We start from the raw sequence: 12,444 nt of genomic DNA, 5'->3' as shown, positions 1-12,444 counted from the left end.
TCTAGGTCGAGCTCCAGATCATTGTTTATACCATTGACCTCAAAGCATCTGCTTTACAATTGCATAGCATCTGAAGGGGTTCTCTTAGATGTTAAAAGGGCGAATTAGGACATTCTCCAGAGGCTGGTAACCAATAGAAAATTGACTCTTGGGTCCATAGAGAGCAGTGAGGAGATATTGAGAGAATGAATAGCAGTGGAAGCCTGAAAGGAGAAGAGGGAATGTTATGGAAGCTAATAGTCAGGCTTTTGGATGGCTGAGTTTGTCCAAGGTGGCTCCCAACAGGTTGTTAGTGAGCCCTGATGGTCTGCCTAACAATGTGTGACTGTGTTGGGATGGGTATTTTTGAACAGTTAGGTTTGTCCCTGGGTTTGAATCTTCGAATTAGGAATGAGGGTAAGTTTTAAAGGAATAAAGATGCCAGACTGCATGTTAGCATTGTGTGTGTGTGTGTGTGTGTGTGTGTGTGTGTGTGTGTGTGTGTGTGTGTGTGTGTGTGTACCCAAACTGGTGCCTAAAACTCCAGAAGATACTGTATCTTGGAAGCAAACAAGCAAGAATCCTACCAGATGCTATATCTGAACAGCAGAATTCTCAATCCCCCAGGAGTCTTTGCATGGAAAAAGAAAACATTTGGCAAGGGAGGGAGATGAAGAGGGGCTTAGGAAGGTCTCAGAGAGACCCAGAACTTAAAGAGTAATTAAATTTATTATATGTATGAGTGCTTCCATAATATCTTTGTTTTAAATAAGTTGTGCAATTTCATTCCAAATTAACAGCTGCTTAAAAAAAAAACCCAATATACCAACATGGTATATATTGTCAGACTTTGTTGATGTTTTCCTGAATTGCTCTATTTTCCTTTCTTTTTATCCTTTATTTTAAAGGATGGTTTTCTTGGTAAGGGAGAGAGAGAAAGAGTTTATTAAGAAATAAAGATAATTTAAAAATAGCAATAACTAAAACACACACACACACACCCCAAAGGTAGCTTTAAATTTAATTTAAGTTTGCATGGGATTTCAACTTTTGCCTTTAGTGGCATTATCAGTTTTGTACTCAGTTAACATTTTATTTTTAGTACCTAGAAATATATTCAGCTATTTACCATAACATTGACTTTGTGCTACTCATAGCAATACAGCAAAAATCTTTATACTTTCTACTTCTTAGATTCATTGATATAGTACTCAAAGGGACAATCAATTGCATCCCTCCTTTATATGACAGATGAGGAAACTGAGGACCAGAAAAAAGTTGTAAGCATCAGAGACAAGATTTGAACCCATATCTTGTGATTCATAAGCGGAATCTCTTTCTATTGCCTAATTGATCCACCTCTGCCCATTAAAACTGTAGAATCTCCTTCACAGTAGCCACGTAGTGGTCATCTGGTGGAGGTTTCCTTTGACTACCAGGCTGAAGGAATTTCTTAATGTTAGGGATGTTGCTGATTCTTGTTTTAAATGCCTAATTTAAGGGGGAAAAAAACATAAATAGGAGGTTAATTACAAAATACTACTACTCACAAGGCAGATAAGAAATTTACCTAAAATAGGGCTGGCCCCCAGACCCTGGATATTGATAGAAATATTTGATCTATGTAGATTAAGACTTTGTATAAGAAGGAAAAATAAAGAGCTGACCCAGCTTCTTAGTAGAGATTAGTTTATCTGATTCAAAGAAATCACCACTGGTAGAAAGAGATACTTAAGAAGAAGAAAATAGGGTGGCAAGTACAACAGAGAAGAGCAAAGTTTTAATGCTGGAGAAAGGTAGAGGGAAGAATCAGAGCATGTAAGTACCAGTCACTTTACTAAGCATGAGGGACTAAAAAATAAAACAAAACAAAACAAAAAACCCTACCTCACCCTCCAAGAGTTCATATCCTAATAGGGAATATAAAAGGCAAATAACTATGTACATAAGAAATCTATAATAATAATTTTTATATAGTCATGTCTAACTCTTCAAGACCCCATTTAGGGTTTTCTTGGCAAATATACTGGAATGGTTTGCTATTTCCTTCTCTAGTTTTGTAGATGGGGAAACAGAAAATAAATGACTTGCCCAAAATCATACATCTAGTAAGTATCTGGTGCTAGTCTTCCTGACTCTGGGTCCAGCATTCTAATTGCTTTGCTACCCCAAAATAATAATAACAATAAACTAACATAGGCCCTACTATATACCAAGCACTTTAAAAACAGTATTTCATTTTACCCTTATAATGTCCTACTACCTAAGATGTAGGTACAATCATTATCTCTATTTTATAGATGAGGAAACTGAGGCAAACAGTGCTAAGTGACTTGCTCAGGGTCACGCAGCTAGTAAGTATCTGAAGTCACATTGGAATGCAGGAAAATGAGTCTTTCTGACTCTATGTATTGTTCCACCTAGTACCCAGTGATGATGATGATGATGATGATGATGATGATGATGATGATGATGACAGTTAACATAGGGCCTACAACCTAGGATGTAGATACAATTATTATCTCTATTTACAGATAAGGAAATTGAGGCAAACAAATTTAAGTGACTTAGCTTCCCACAACTAATTAACTATCTAAAGTCACATTTGAACTCAGGTCTTTCTGACTCCAGATCCAGCACTCTATACCTTGCAACACATAACTACTCCATTATGTACCCCGAATAAACAGAGGGTAATCTCAGAGGGAAAGCAGGAAGGAGAAGGAAAGTGAAGGGAACCCTTAAAGGCCATCTTCAGCAGGTCAGATTTGATATAAGTATTGGAGGAAGACAAGGACTAAGGTAGCCAAGATTTAAAGATAGATTGGAGTGGGGGGAAGAAGAATTCTAGGCCTGGGAGCTAGCCAGGATAAAGGCATAGAGTCTAGAGACAGAAGAAAATATACAAACAAGTAGACTTCTAGAGCTCAGAGAATAAACAGAATAGAGGAATAGGTCACTGCAATGAAAGGAGCTAGGAGATTGGCGTTCTAGGCAGCCATTGGATAGCATGGAACACTTGGCATGATGTGGAAAGGGATGTGAGTATATACATATATATATATATATATATATATATATATATATATATATATATATATATATATATATATATATATATATATATATATATATATATATATATATATATATCAAGATAAGTCCATCCTTCCATTAACAAAACAACACCCTTGCAAATTGCTCAACAGTCAAATTTTAGAGGCCCCCAGAATTTAATCCTTTCCCTATCCAGAAGATGTTTCTAAATTAGATCCTAGGCAATCAAAAGAACAAAATTAAATAGAAACACCCAGCTGGTCTTAAATTTCTTTTGGTTACTACATGAAGCCCTTACGGATTAACCTGGATATATTACTTTTATTTCAATCTTTGTTCCTGCTAATTTCTTGCAGATGTATGTGGAGAGATGGGTTTCCTGCTTTCCCCATCTATCCTCCAAGTTTAACCATTTACCTGTAGCAGAGGAAAATTGGAAAGAGCAGTGGGACATAATTCTTCAATCATTAAAATAACTTCCAGCAATTGTATATCTGCCCAGCTAAATTTGTTGCCAACCAGAAAATCCTGTCCATGGTTTTTCAAAATCTGTATAGGACAAAAAAAAAAAAACCAATAAAAAGATGTTGGATAAAAGTAAGAACTATCTGATTTTGGCTCAGGACATACTAAAGTATGCCATCATTTATTCATGTGGATTATAGTCATCTGTGTACATTGCTTTGCACAACTAAGTAGTACAATGAAGTGGATTGAATGCTAGGCTTAGAATCAGGAAGACTCAACTTTCTGAGTTCACATTTGGATTCAGACACTTTAATAGCTGTGTAACCCTGGGTTAGTCACTTAATCCTATTTGCCTCAGTTTCCTCATCTATAAAAATGAGCAGGGGAAGGAAATGGCAAATCAATCCAGTATTTCCTTGCCAGGAAAAACCAAATGGGATCAAAAAGAATCAGACACAGCAATGTATATGTGTCTTTGTAGGCTGGAAAGAGAACTGAGTTCTTTGCTTGAACTGGTTTCCTCATTTGGTATTTAGACCAAGATTTAATCCTCATAAAGGCCCTTGAGATTAACTGCTTCATAACCACAGTATCATGGGTTTATAGCTGGAAAGGACCTCCGAGATCAACTCCTTTATTTAGAACATGAGAGAATTGAAGTAGACAAGAAAAATTAAGTGATTTGTCCAAAGTCACCCAGATAATAAGTGATAGAAGCAGTACTGGAACCAGAGACCTCTAACTCCAAATCCCATACTCTCTTTTCACTGCACCATTGTTGTTCATTCTTCATTTTCAAAGGGAACCTATGGCATCACAAGGTGATTCTTTTTAGTGAATTGGATTATGTGAGGTAGAGTTACACAAACCTTTCTCTTCATATGTCACTCAAGTTCAGTGACAGGACAAAAGTCAAGACCACTGGTGATAGCTCAGGATGTCTGCATCTGACCAAGCTCTAAGTGCTCCACAGTGCCTGCTTCAGCCACTTTCATGTGCATTGGAACAAACTTTTTATTTGCCCATTCCACCAGAGAAGGTCTTCACATACTTGGGAGTAGACATCCCTATAACTCACCTGTAAGTCTGAGAGCTGTTGGCTATTCTCCATTGTACTAGTCACACACTGAGTCCCAAAGCATATGCTCTTGACCAGGAAGCTCATTTAATCCAAATCTGTATGGTAATCTTGGCATCCACAGCAAGCAACATGAAAAACTAACCCAATTCCACTTTTTAAAACAAATTCAGTTGAGTGAGGGAATGGGACTCTAGGATAATATCCTGTGAAACCAAAACAGGAGGCAGAGACTTTGGGACAGTGTGCCTCAGGAAGGAGAAAAAGATGGGGCAAGACTAAGAAAAGTGAACTAAGAAGGCTGATAGGAGGAGAGGAGCAGTTGGAGAATAGATTTTTGTTTTAGTTGAATCTTTTCAGTAGTATGCAATTCTTTGTGATCCCTTTTGGTGTTCTGGCAAAGACACTGGAGTGATTTGCCATTTTCTTTTCCAGGTTTTTTTACAGATGAGGAAGCTGAAGTAAACAAGGTTAAGTGACTTTCCCAAGGTCCCCAGCTGGTAAGGGTCTGCATTTAGGAAGTTGCGTCCTCCTGACGCCAAACTCAGTGCTCTATTCTCTTGCTACTTACTGCCTCTGAAATCTAATGATGCATACTTTCCGACTCCTATAGTCATTCAAGCTATTCTATTTAAAGTATTATTTTTTTCTCTTAGCATTGTAACTATTCTTGTCTTTCAAAGCTTTTCAATGGCCTTTGGCCAAAGTCCATAAAGTTCTGGTCTGAAATGACCTTAAAATATACAAATATGTTCTTTTTAGACAGCTGTCGATTTAATACAATCCAATTCCACAAACACTTTTAAGTGCTTTCTCATTCAAAATCTCATGCTAGATATAACAGAGACAAATAGTCCTTATGTTCAAGAAGTTTCATGGCGGGGATACAACATGAAATAGATAAATTTGAATAGTAGATGCAAAGTAAATTCAAAAGCAAAGGAACTCCAATAAGAAGGTGGAGTGGGGAAAAGGGGATCATAAATGATAATGTAGGAAAAGGTCCTAAATTATGCTTTAATAGAAATTAGATGAAAATAAGGAGGGAAATGCATTCCAGACGCCCCATCTATGCAAAATGGAATTAGGAATTAGAAATTAGAATGTTGCACACAGGGAGCAACCCTCGGGGGAGTCTGTCTGGAGCAAGGAGTAGGTTCAAAACTAGAAAGAGAAAGGGGCATCTTTCATTTTCATTGTTTTTTTTTTTAATGTATGGAATAAAACAAGAATTTTCATAATATAGATTATTAGGGGAAAAGGAAAAGAACTTATATGTTCTAAAAATATTTATAACAGCTCTCTTTGTAGTGCAAAGAACTAGAACCTGAATGTTAGGACATGTATTAGCTCACAGATATTTACCTTCTCAAAGACTGTGAAATATCGGCTTTTGGCTTTTTCTACAATAAGCTCAATATCCTTCTCCCTTTGTTCAGCTGGCTTGAAATAACTCAGTGCAATTAATATCATCAGGTCCAGAGTGCCATCCGTATACATGTTTATTCTGAAAGCAGAGCATTTCAAGTTTCACTCAAAGCTATATTTTTAGAGAAGTTAATTTGTATATTAGTCTTTTGTATGATAATTAGTAAGTCATAGGATCATAGATTAAGAGCTGCCAAAGATCTTAGGTTTAATCTAACCCTTTTATAGATGAGGAAATTGAGATACAGAGAAATAAAATTACCTGTCCAGAGTCACACAGATAGGGTTTGTCTGAAGCAAGATTCAAACCAAATCATGCTAGCACATAGTAGGTGTTTGCCTTTAGTATTCACTACAACAGACTGGCAGAAATTATGTTTTCCCATCCATGATTTTTTTTTTTTATCACTTGCATTTAGGAGGTATGAAACTGGGTTTGATTTGGGACAGTCTTATAAGTGGGATATTAGCAATGATAATGAGATTTCAGGGGTAGTGAGAAGTGATCTTTGTCTACCAAATACTTTTTGCAACTGTCTTGCGGATACCTATAATTCTACATTATCCTTTTCTGAGTAATATAGTAGAAATAATCTTATCTTAGAATTCATTATAAGATAATTAAAAACACAAGCATAACTAGAACAAAAGTTAGGTATACCTGGGCATGCTGGCTCATTTTGGAGAGAAATTCACCATCATGGTATAATTACTAGAGCATAAGACTTAGAGTCAAGAAAGTCTTCCTTCCTCAATCACCCACTAATTCTATAACCCCAGCAAGTCATTTAACTTCTCTCAGTTTAAGTTTGCTCAAATCTAAAATGGGAATAATTATAGCACCAATCTAACTGAATTGTCATGAAGATCAAATAAGATAATGCAAATACTAGTCTTTGAAAACCCTAAAATATCATTAAAAAGATAACCATTACTAACATCACTATTATTGTTATGAGCTATTATTTTATTTTATTAATTTTTCTTGGGAAGTTGGAGATAGTGTTTCTCCTATCTAGGAAATTATTGAGCTGGCTGAAACCCTAATGTGAAATTTTAGTTAAGGTCTCAGATAAGAAGCCAAAAAGTGAATTAAGTAATTCCCAAGTAATTTGACTTGGCTTATTTGATAAAAGTTTCATCTGTTGTTCACTCTATACTCTCAACCAAACCCAAACTATTGTGAACTTTCTAAAAATAATTTAATCTCTAACTTGACTTAATTTACCTATAGAAAATGTTTGACAGCTTGTTTCTTTAGAGTACATATGAGATTATGATTTTATTTAAGTTTGTTCAACTTTTTGACATGAAAGGAAGTATGGGATTATAAATCTGCCTTGTTTAATTTTTATAGCTCAAAGAATGCAAAAGATTACAATATTTAAGAGAATTATTTCTCTGTCACTCTGATATAATTTTTATCTATTAAAAACATCATTATAATCCTAATTATTTTTCTACCTCCTGAACCTGTGCTTAAGCATATTCCTATAATTTCTTCATTGTTATAGATTTATTTTAGCAACAGTGACCTACCCCATGAACTCAAAGAGGAAATTTTTTTTTAGCTAACAATATCCTTTCCAGAGAAGGAGAAGTGCTAATAATGTTCATCCACCCCCAAGGCCTTTTAGAGCTGGTCCACTCTCTATGCATGCTATTGAAAACCTGAGGTCATACCTGGCTCTGCTTCCTACTGCATGTATTTATTAGCTTGAGGGAGTCACTTCTTTCAGTTACCTTATCTCTAAAATGAAGGAATTGAAATAGATAATATCTCAAATACTTTCTAACTGTAAATTCTCTGATCCTAAAATAATTCTGGGATAGACAACATATTAAGCCCCTTTAGATAGTTTTGTTTCAGTTTTCCCCCTTTTTATCTGATCCTTTCCTGGGGAACAGATTTTGATAGCAGTTACAAGAGGGAATGTGAAAACACTGGGAATGTAAAGTATCACTAAAAGATATCACTAGAGAATAGACTCAGAAAGGAGAAAAGGTGACAATAAAGACAAACTTCCCATTTCTAAATTTTCTTTAGGGCCAGTTTTCCTAGTGAGAAATTATTAAAAGATATGAACAGGCAATTTTTAAAGAAAGAAATCCAAGCTATCAATAGTTGTATGAAAAAATGTACCAAACCACAAATAAATTTGAGAAAGGCAAAAAAAAAGGAACTCTGAGATTTCAGTTCCTACCATCAAGAATGACAAGGTTGATTAAAAAAAAGAGACAAAGGACAGATGTTGGAGGAACTAAGTAAAACAGGCATATTAGAGCTATGATTGGTTCAGTAGTTCTGGAAAGAAGTTTGTAACTATGCCTCCAAGTTACTATACTATACATAGTCTTTCACCTAGAAATACTATGACTAGGCTTATATCCAAAGAGATCAAGGAAAGATTAATATTGACATGAGTACTTTTTGTGGTGACAAAGATCTGGAAAATAGGGAATATCCATTAATTAGAGAATGACAAAAACAAATTTTGGTACATGAATGTAACGGAGTACACTAGCAATATAAGTAAAGATGAAATAAATGGGTTCAGAGAAAAATCTGAGAATATATGAACTGATTCAGAGTGAGGTGAGTAGAGTTATAAGAACAATTATTCAATAATGACAATATTATAAAGAAAACAACTTTGAAAGACTATCAAATTCTGATCAGTGTATTAATTATGATTCTGGAAGATATATGATGAAGAATGATATCCACATCCTGTCAGAGAATGTGAAGTCTAAATATTCAGAATAACACACATTGAGGGCATGGCCATTATAGGAAGTTGTTTTGCTATGCATATTTGACTGTGTGCATTGTTACAAGGGTTTTTTATTTTTCTTTGGGGATAGAGTTTGGGGAGGGAAGAGTGAGGGAAAAAAAATGAATGAAAAGGATTAATTTTTAAAATTTCTCTAGGGTCAGTCTGGCCTTAAAAAAAAAAAAAGGTGAGATACCACTTTCATTCTCTTACAATCAATCTGCCCTCAGCTGGCCTTTTCCCAAAGGGTGTAACATCAGAATGGGTTCTTTATTTTATGGAACTTATATTGGGTCAAAATCAAGTAAGGGCAAAGCTGATACTATACAATGCTGTTTCTTTCAGGTCCTTCCCATACAGGTTGTATTTAGCAGCCAGGTAGCTAAGAATGGCTCGAGTTTGGGTGAGTTTCATTCCATCAATTTCGACCAATGGCACTTGATGAAAAAGCAGATATCCATCTGTGGGATGAAAACAGACAGGTTCATTCAGTCGCTTTTTATGACTGTAGGAACTCTTAAAGAAATAACATTTGTTTCTATTCTGGCACAGATGTTACTAGTTGCAACTTTCCATAGAATAGAAATCTGCTGTAATTCTCTGGAGGAAAAGTTATTTTATTGCCTTTTATTACCTGGATGAATAAACACTGTAGTTAAAGAAATGTTGTGCATGACTAACATGGAAAAATGTTTTGCATGACTGCACATGTATAATCTATTGCTTGCCTTCTCAATAATGAGTAAGAAATGAGAAGAAGGAAAAGAATTTTGAGATCAAAAATTTTTAAAATAAGTGTTAAGAATTGTTTTTACATTTAGTTGGGAGAAAAAATATTAAGTAAATTCTAAATAAACATAAAAAAAACTACAAAATAAAGAAATGTTGCAAAAATAGGCTTCTATTCATATTATTACATATTGTTTAGAAGAAGTATAAGAAGCCAAAAGTCATGAATGTATTATAATTTTTTGGAAGTTTTAATGACCAATTAGTTTTTCAAGAGAAAAAAATTAGGAAAAACTCCAGATTAAGGAGCTAATGACCCTAATTCTGCTCTGCCACTAACTACCTGTGTGGATTTTAGGCATATCTCTTAACCCAGAGTGTGTGGATTTGTTTTAAAAAATATTTTCATAATTATAATTCAATATAATTGGCTTCCTTTGTAATTCTGGATGTTTTATTCTATGCATTTAAAAATATAATTCTGGGAATGGGTCCATAGATTTCATCAGATTGCTAAAAAGGTCCATGACACACACACAAACCCATTAACAATCCCTGGTTTGTTGTTGTTTTTCAGTAAATCAGTTATGTCCACCTCTTTGTGACACTTTGGATCATAGCATACATAGCACAACATAGCACTTCTATCCTCCACTATTTCAAGAAATATGACCAAGAACCCCTGACCTAGATAATTTCTAAAATTGCTTTTAGCTCTATTAATCTATGAACATGCAGCAAACAGAAAGAACACTTCAGTTAAAAGACTTAGGTTCAAATGCTGTTTCTCATGATGATTCCCTGTGTGATCCTAAGAAGGTCATTTAACCTCCAGAGACCTCATTTCCCTAATTTGTACAATAAAAGGCTGAAGTAGCTTCTGAGATCTCTCCCAGATCTCAATTGGTGATGCTTCCAAGGTAAAGGAGTGTTTGAATTAATTCCCTCTTGTGTTTCCACCAAACAATGAAAAGACATATTACTTTTAATGTATTTAGAATAATTAAATTGAATATGTTGCTTTTTAAACCAATATACTTAACAGTGACCACTGTTAAGTGGTCTTACTTATGTATCCCATCCAAAATGTCAAAGTCTGAAAAGATGGGGGCAATTTAATTAAATCTTTATTAGCACCTATAGTTTTGCAAGGTCTTGTTCCAGTTAATGAAGAAACAGAAGGGAAAAACAAAAAACGTTCTCTGACTCCCAGGAGCTTAGTAGCATGTTATGACATGTATCCAGAACAATAACCTTAGCAATTGAGAGGAAATGAGGAGCTGGAAAAGGAGAGCAGAACATTAGGGAGGTTAAAAAAAAAAAAAAATAATGGAGATTTCTCTGGTGATATCTCTGAATTCAGTTCAAATGTATAGGACTGAAACTCTGATTGGTGTATTTAATCTGAGAATGCAGAGCACTTAAGGCTAATTAATTATCTATTAGATGTAAGACATGGCTCTATTAGCATATATCTCCCTCACCACTGGAGCTGGCTGAATGCGTGGGAGTGAGGTAATCCTAGGAAACATTGGAGTACGATTGGAGGACTGGGGGAGAGAAGTCAGTATGACTTGGCAGCAGGACAAGGAGAGAGTCTGGAGACTCCCAACTCCAGAATCCAGGATACGTCTTTGGCAAGCTGCCTCCTTTACTTCTCACCCTAAAGACCAAGGACTTTGATTTATCCTGACTCTGGCTGACCCTGAGGCGCTCCTGGGAGCTAGCCTGTACATTACATACAAGATGGAAATAATGCTGTGTGGAAAGAAGGCAAATCTTGCAAAAGAGAAGTCCTGCGTGCAAATCCTATCCCTGATACATATTAATTATATGATTGTGGACTTAACCTCTCAGCATCTTCCTTTGGAATAGGAATCCTCCATCTTATTGTTGTTGTTATTTCTGTCATGGACTCTTTGGCAGTCTGAAGAAGCCTATGGAGTTTTTTTTTTTTTTTCAGAATAATGTTTTTTAAATGTATATAAATAAGTACATAGGATTACAAAGGAATCCAGGAAAGCTAGGTGGCATAATAAATAGAGCACTGGGCTTGGAGTTAAGAAGCCATGCTCATGAGTTCAAATCTGGCCTCAGACACATAGTAACTGTGTGACCCTGGACAAGTCACTTGACTCTATTTGTCTCAATTTCCTCATCTGTAAAATGAGCTAGAAAAGAAAATGGCAAACCACTCCAGTATCTTTGCTAAGGAAATTGTAAATGGGGTCATGAGGCAGGACTAAATGACTCAACAACAATAACAAAACCTTAATAGCATTAAATAAGTGTTGGCTCTTGGTGGTATTATCAGAGAGATAAAGACATAAACTTATGCATAAGCAATTGAAGAAAGAAGATACTGAGAAGGGATCAGTATTAAGGTAGAAAAATAATACCTCACACTAATGTATACTTATAAAGTAATTTCAAAACATTATCTCACTTTGATTAGTCAGCCATGTGAGGCAGGTAGCAATTACTATGCTTCAGATGAGGAGAGATTTGTCTTGCCCAACACAAGACATCAGATGTTGTTCTGTTGGAAGTAAATCTAACCTGAAGGAGGCCAGTGAGTTCAAACAATTGTCATGTATTAATTAACCCAATTTTCTTTATTTTCATAGGATACAAAGGCTTATAAAGAGACTTTCGAGATCAACTATTATAACAGAACTGACTCAGCAATTCATTTAGTTTTTCTTTCCCACTGAGCTAGCTAGATTCTTAGTTGTACTGATTGAATAAATTAACAAATTAAATTATCATCATATTGTTGGCTGTTCAGTTCCTTCAGCTGTGTCCTTCCTTCTCTGACTCCATCTGGGGTTTTCTTGGCAAAGATTCTAAGAGTGATTTGACATTTCATTCTCCAGTTCATTTTATAAACAAGGAATTCAGGGTTAACTGATTTGCCCAGGGTCACACAGT

At 35.4% G+C, this 12,444-nt stretch overlaps 1 protein-coding gene across 2 annotated transcripts in view; it reads right to left on the bottom strand.

The window, feature by feature from the left end:
* Positions 1-983: 983 nt before the first annotated feature.
* Positions 984-12,444, bottom strand: part of LOC141566299 (glutathione S-transferase A4-like) — a 45,423-nt gene continuing 33,962 nt past the window's right edge. The window contains exons 4-7 of one of the 2 annotated variants that reach the window (XM_074310652.1): positions 9,113-9,245; positions 5,948-6,089; positions 3,454-3,585; positions 984-1,470 (exon numbers count right to left, since the gene is read on the bottom strand). In XM_074310652.1, coding sequence (XP_074166753.1) covers positions 1,348-1,470; positions 3,454-3,585; positions 5,948-6,089; positions 9,113-9,245 — 530 coding nt within the window. In that variant the 3' untranslated portion in view covers positions 984-1,347. The remainder of the gene's footprint in view (positions 1,471-3,453; positions 3,586-5,947; positions 6,090-9,112; positions 9,246-12,444) is intronic. The other variant, XM_074310653.1, reaches the window with a different exon arrangement.

This window comes from Sminthopsis crassicaudata, chromosome 4 (genome assembly GCF_048593235.1).
Source record: "Sminthopsis crassicaudata isolate SCR6 chromosome 4, ASM4859323v1, whole genome shotgun sequence".
In the NCBI taxonomy this organism is placed as follows: Eukaryota; Metazoa; Chordata; class Mammalia; order Dasyuromorphia; family Dasyuridae; genus Sminthopsis; species Sminthopsis crassicaudata.
The sequence above is the reverse complement of the archived record's forward strand: the minus strand, read 5'-3'. Positions and strand labels throughout refer to the sequence as shown.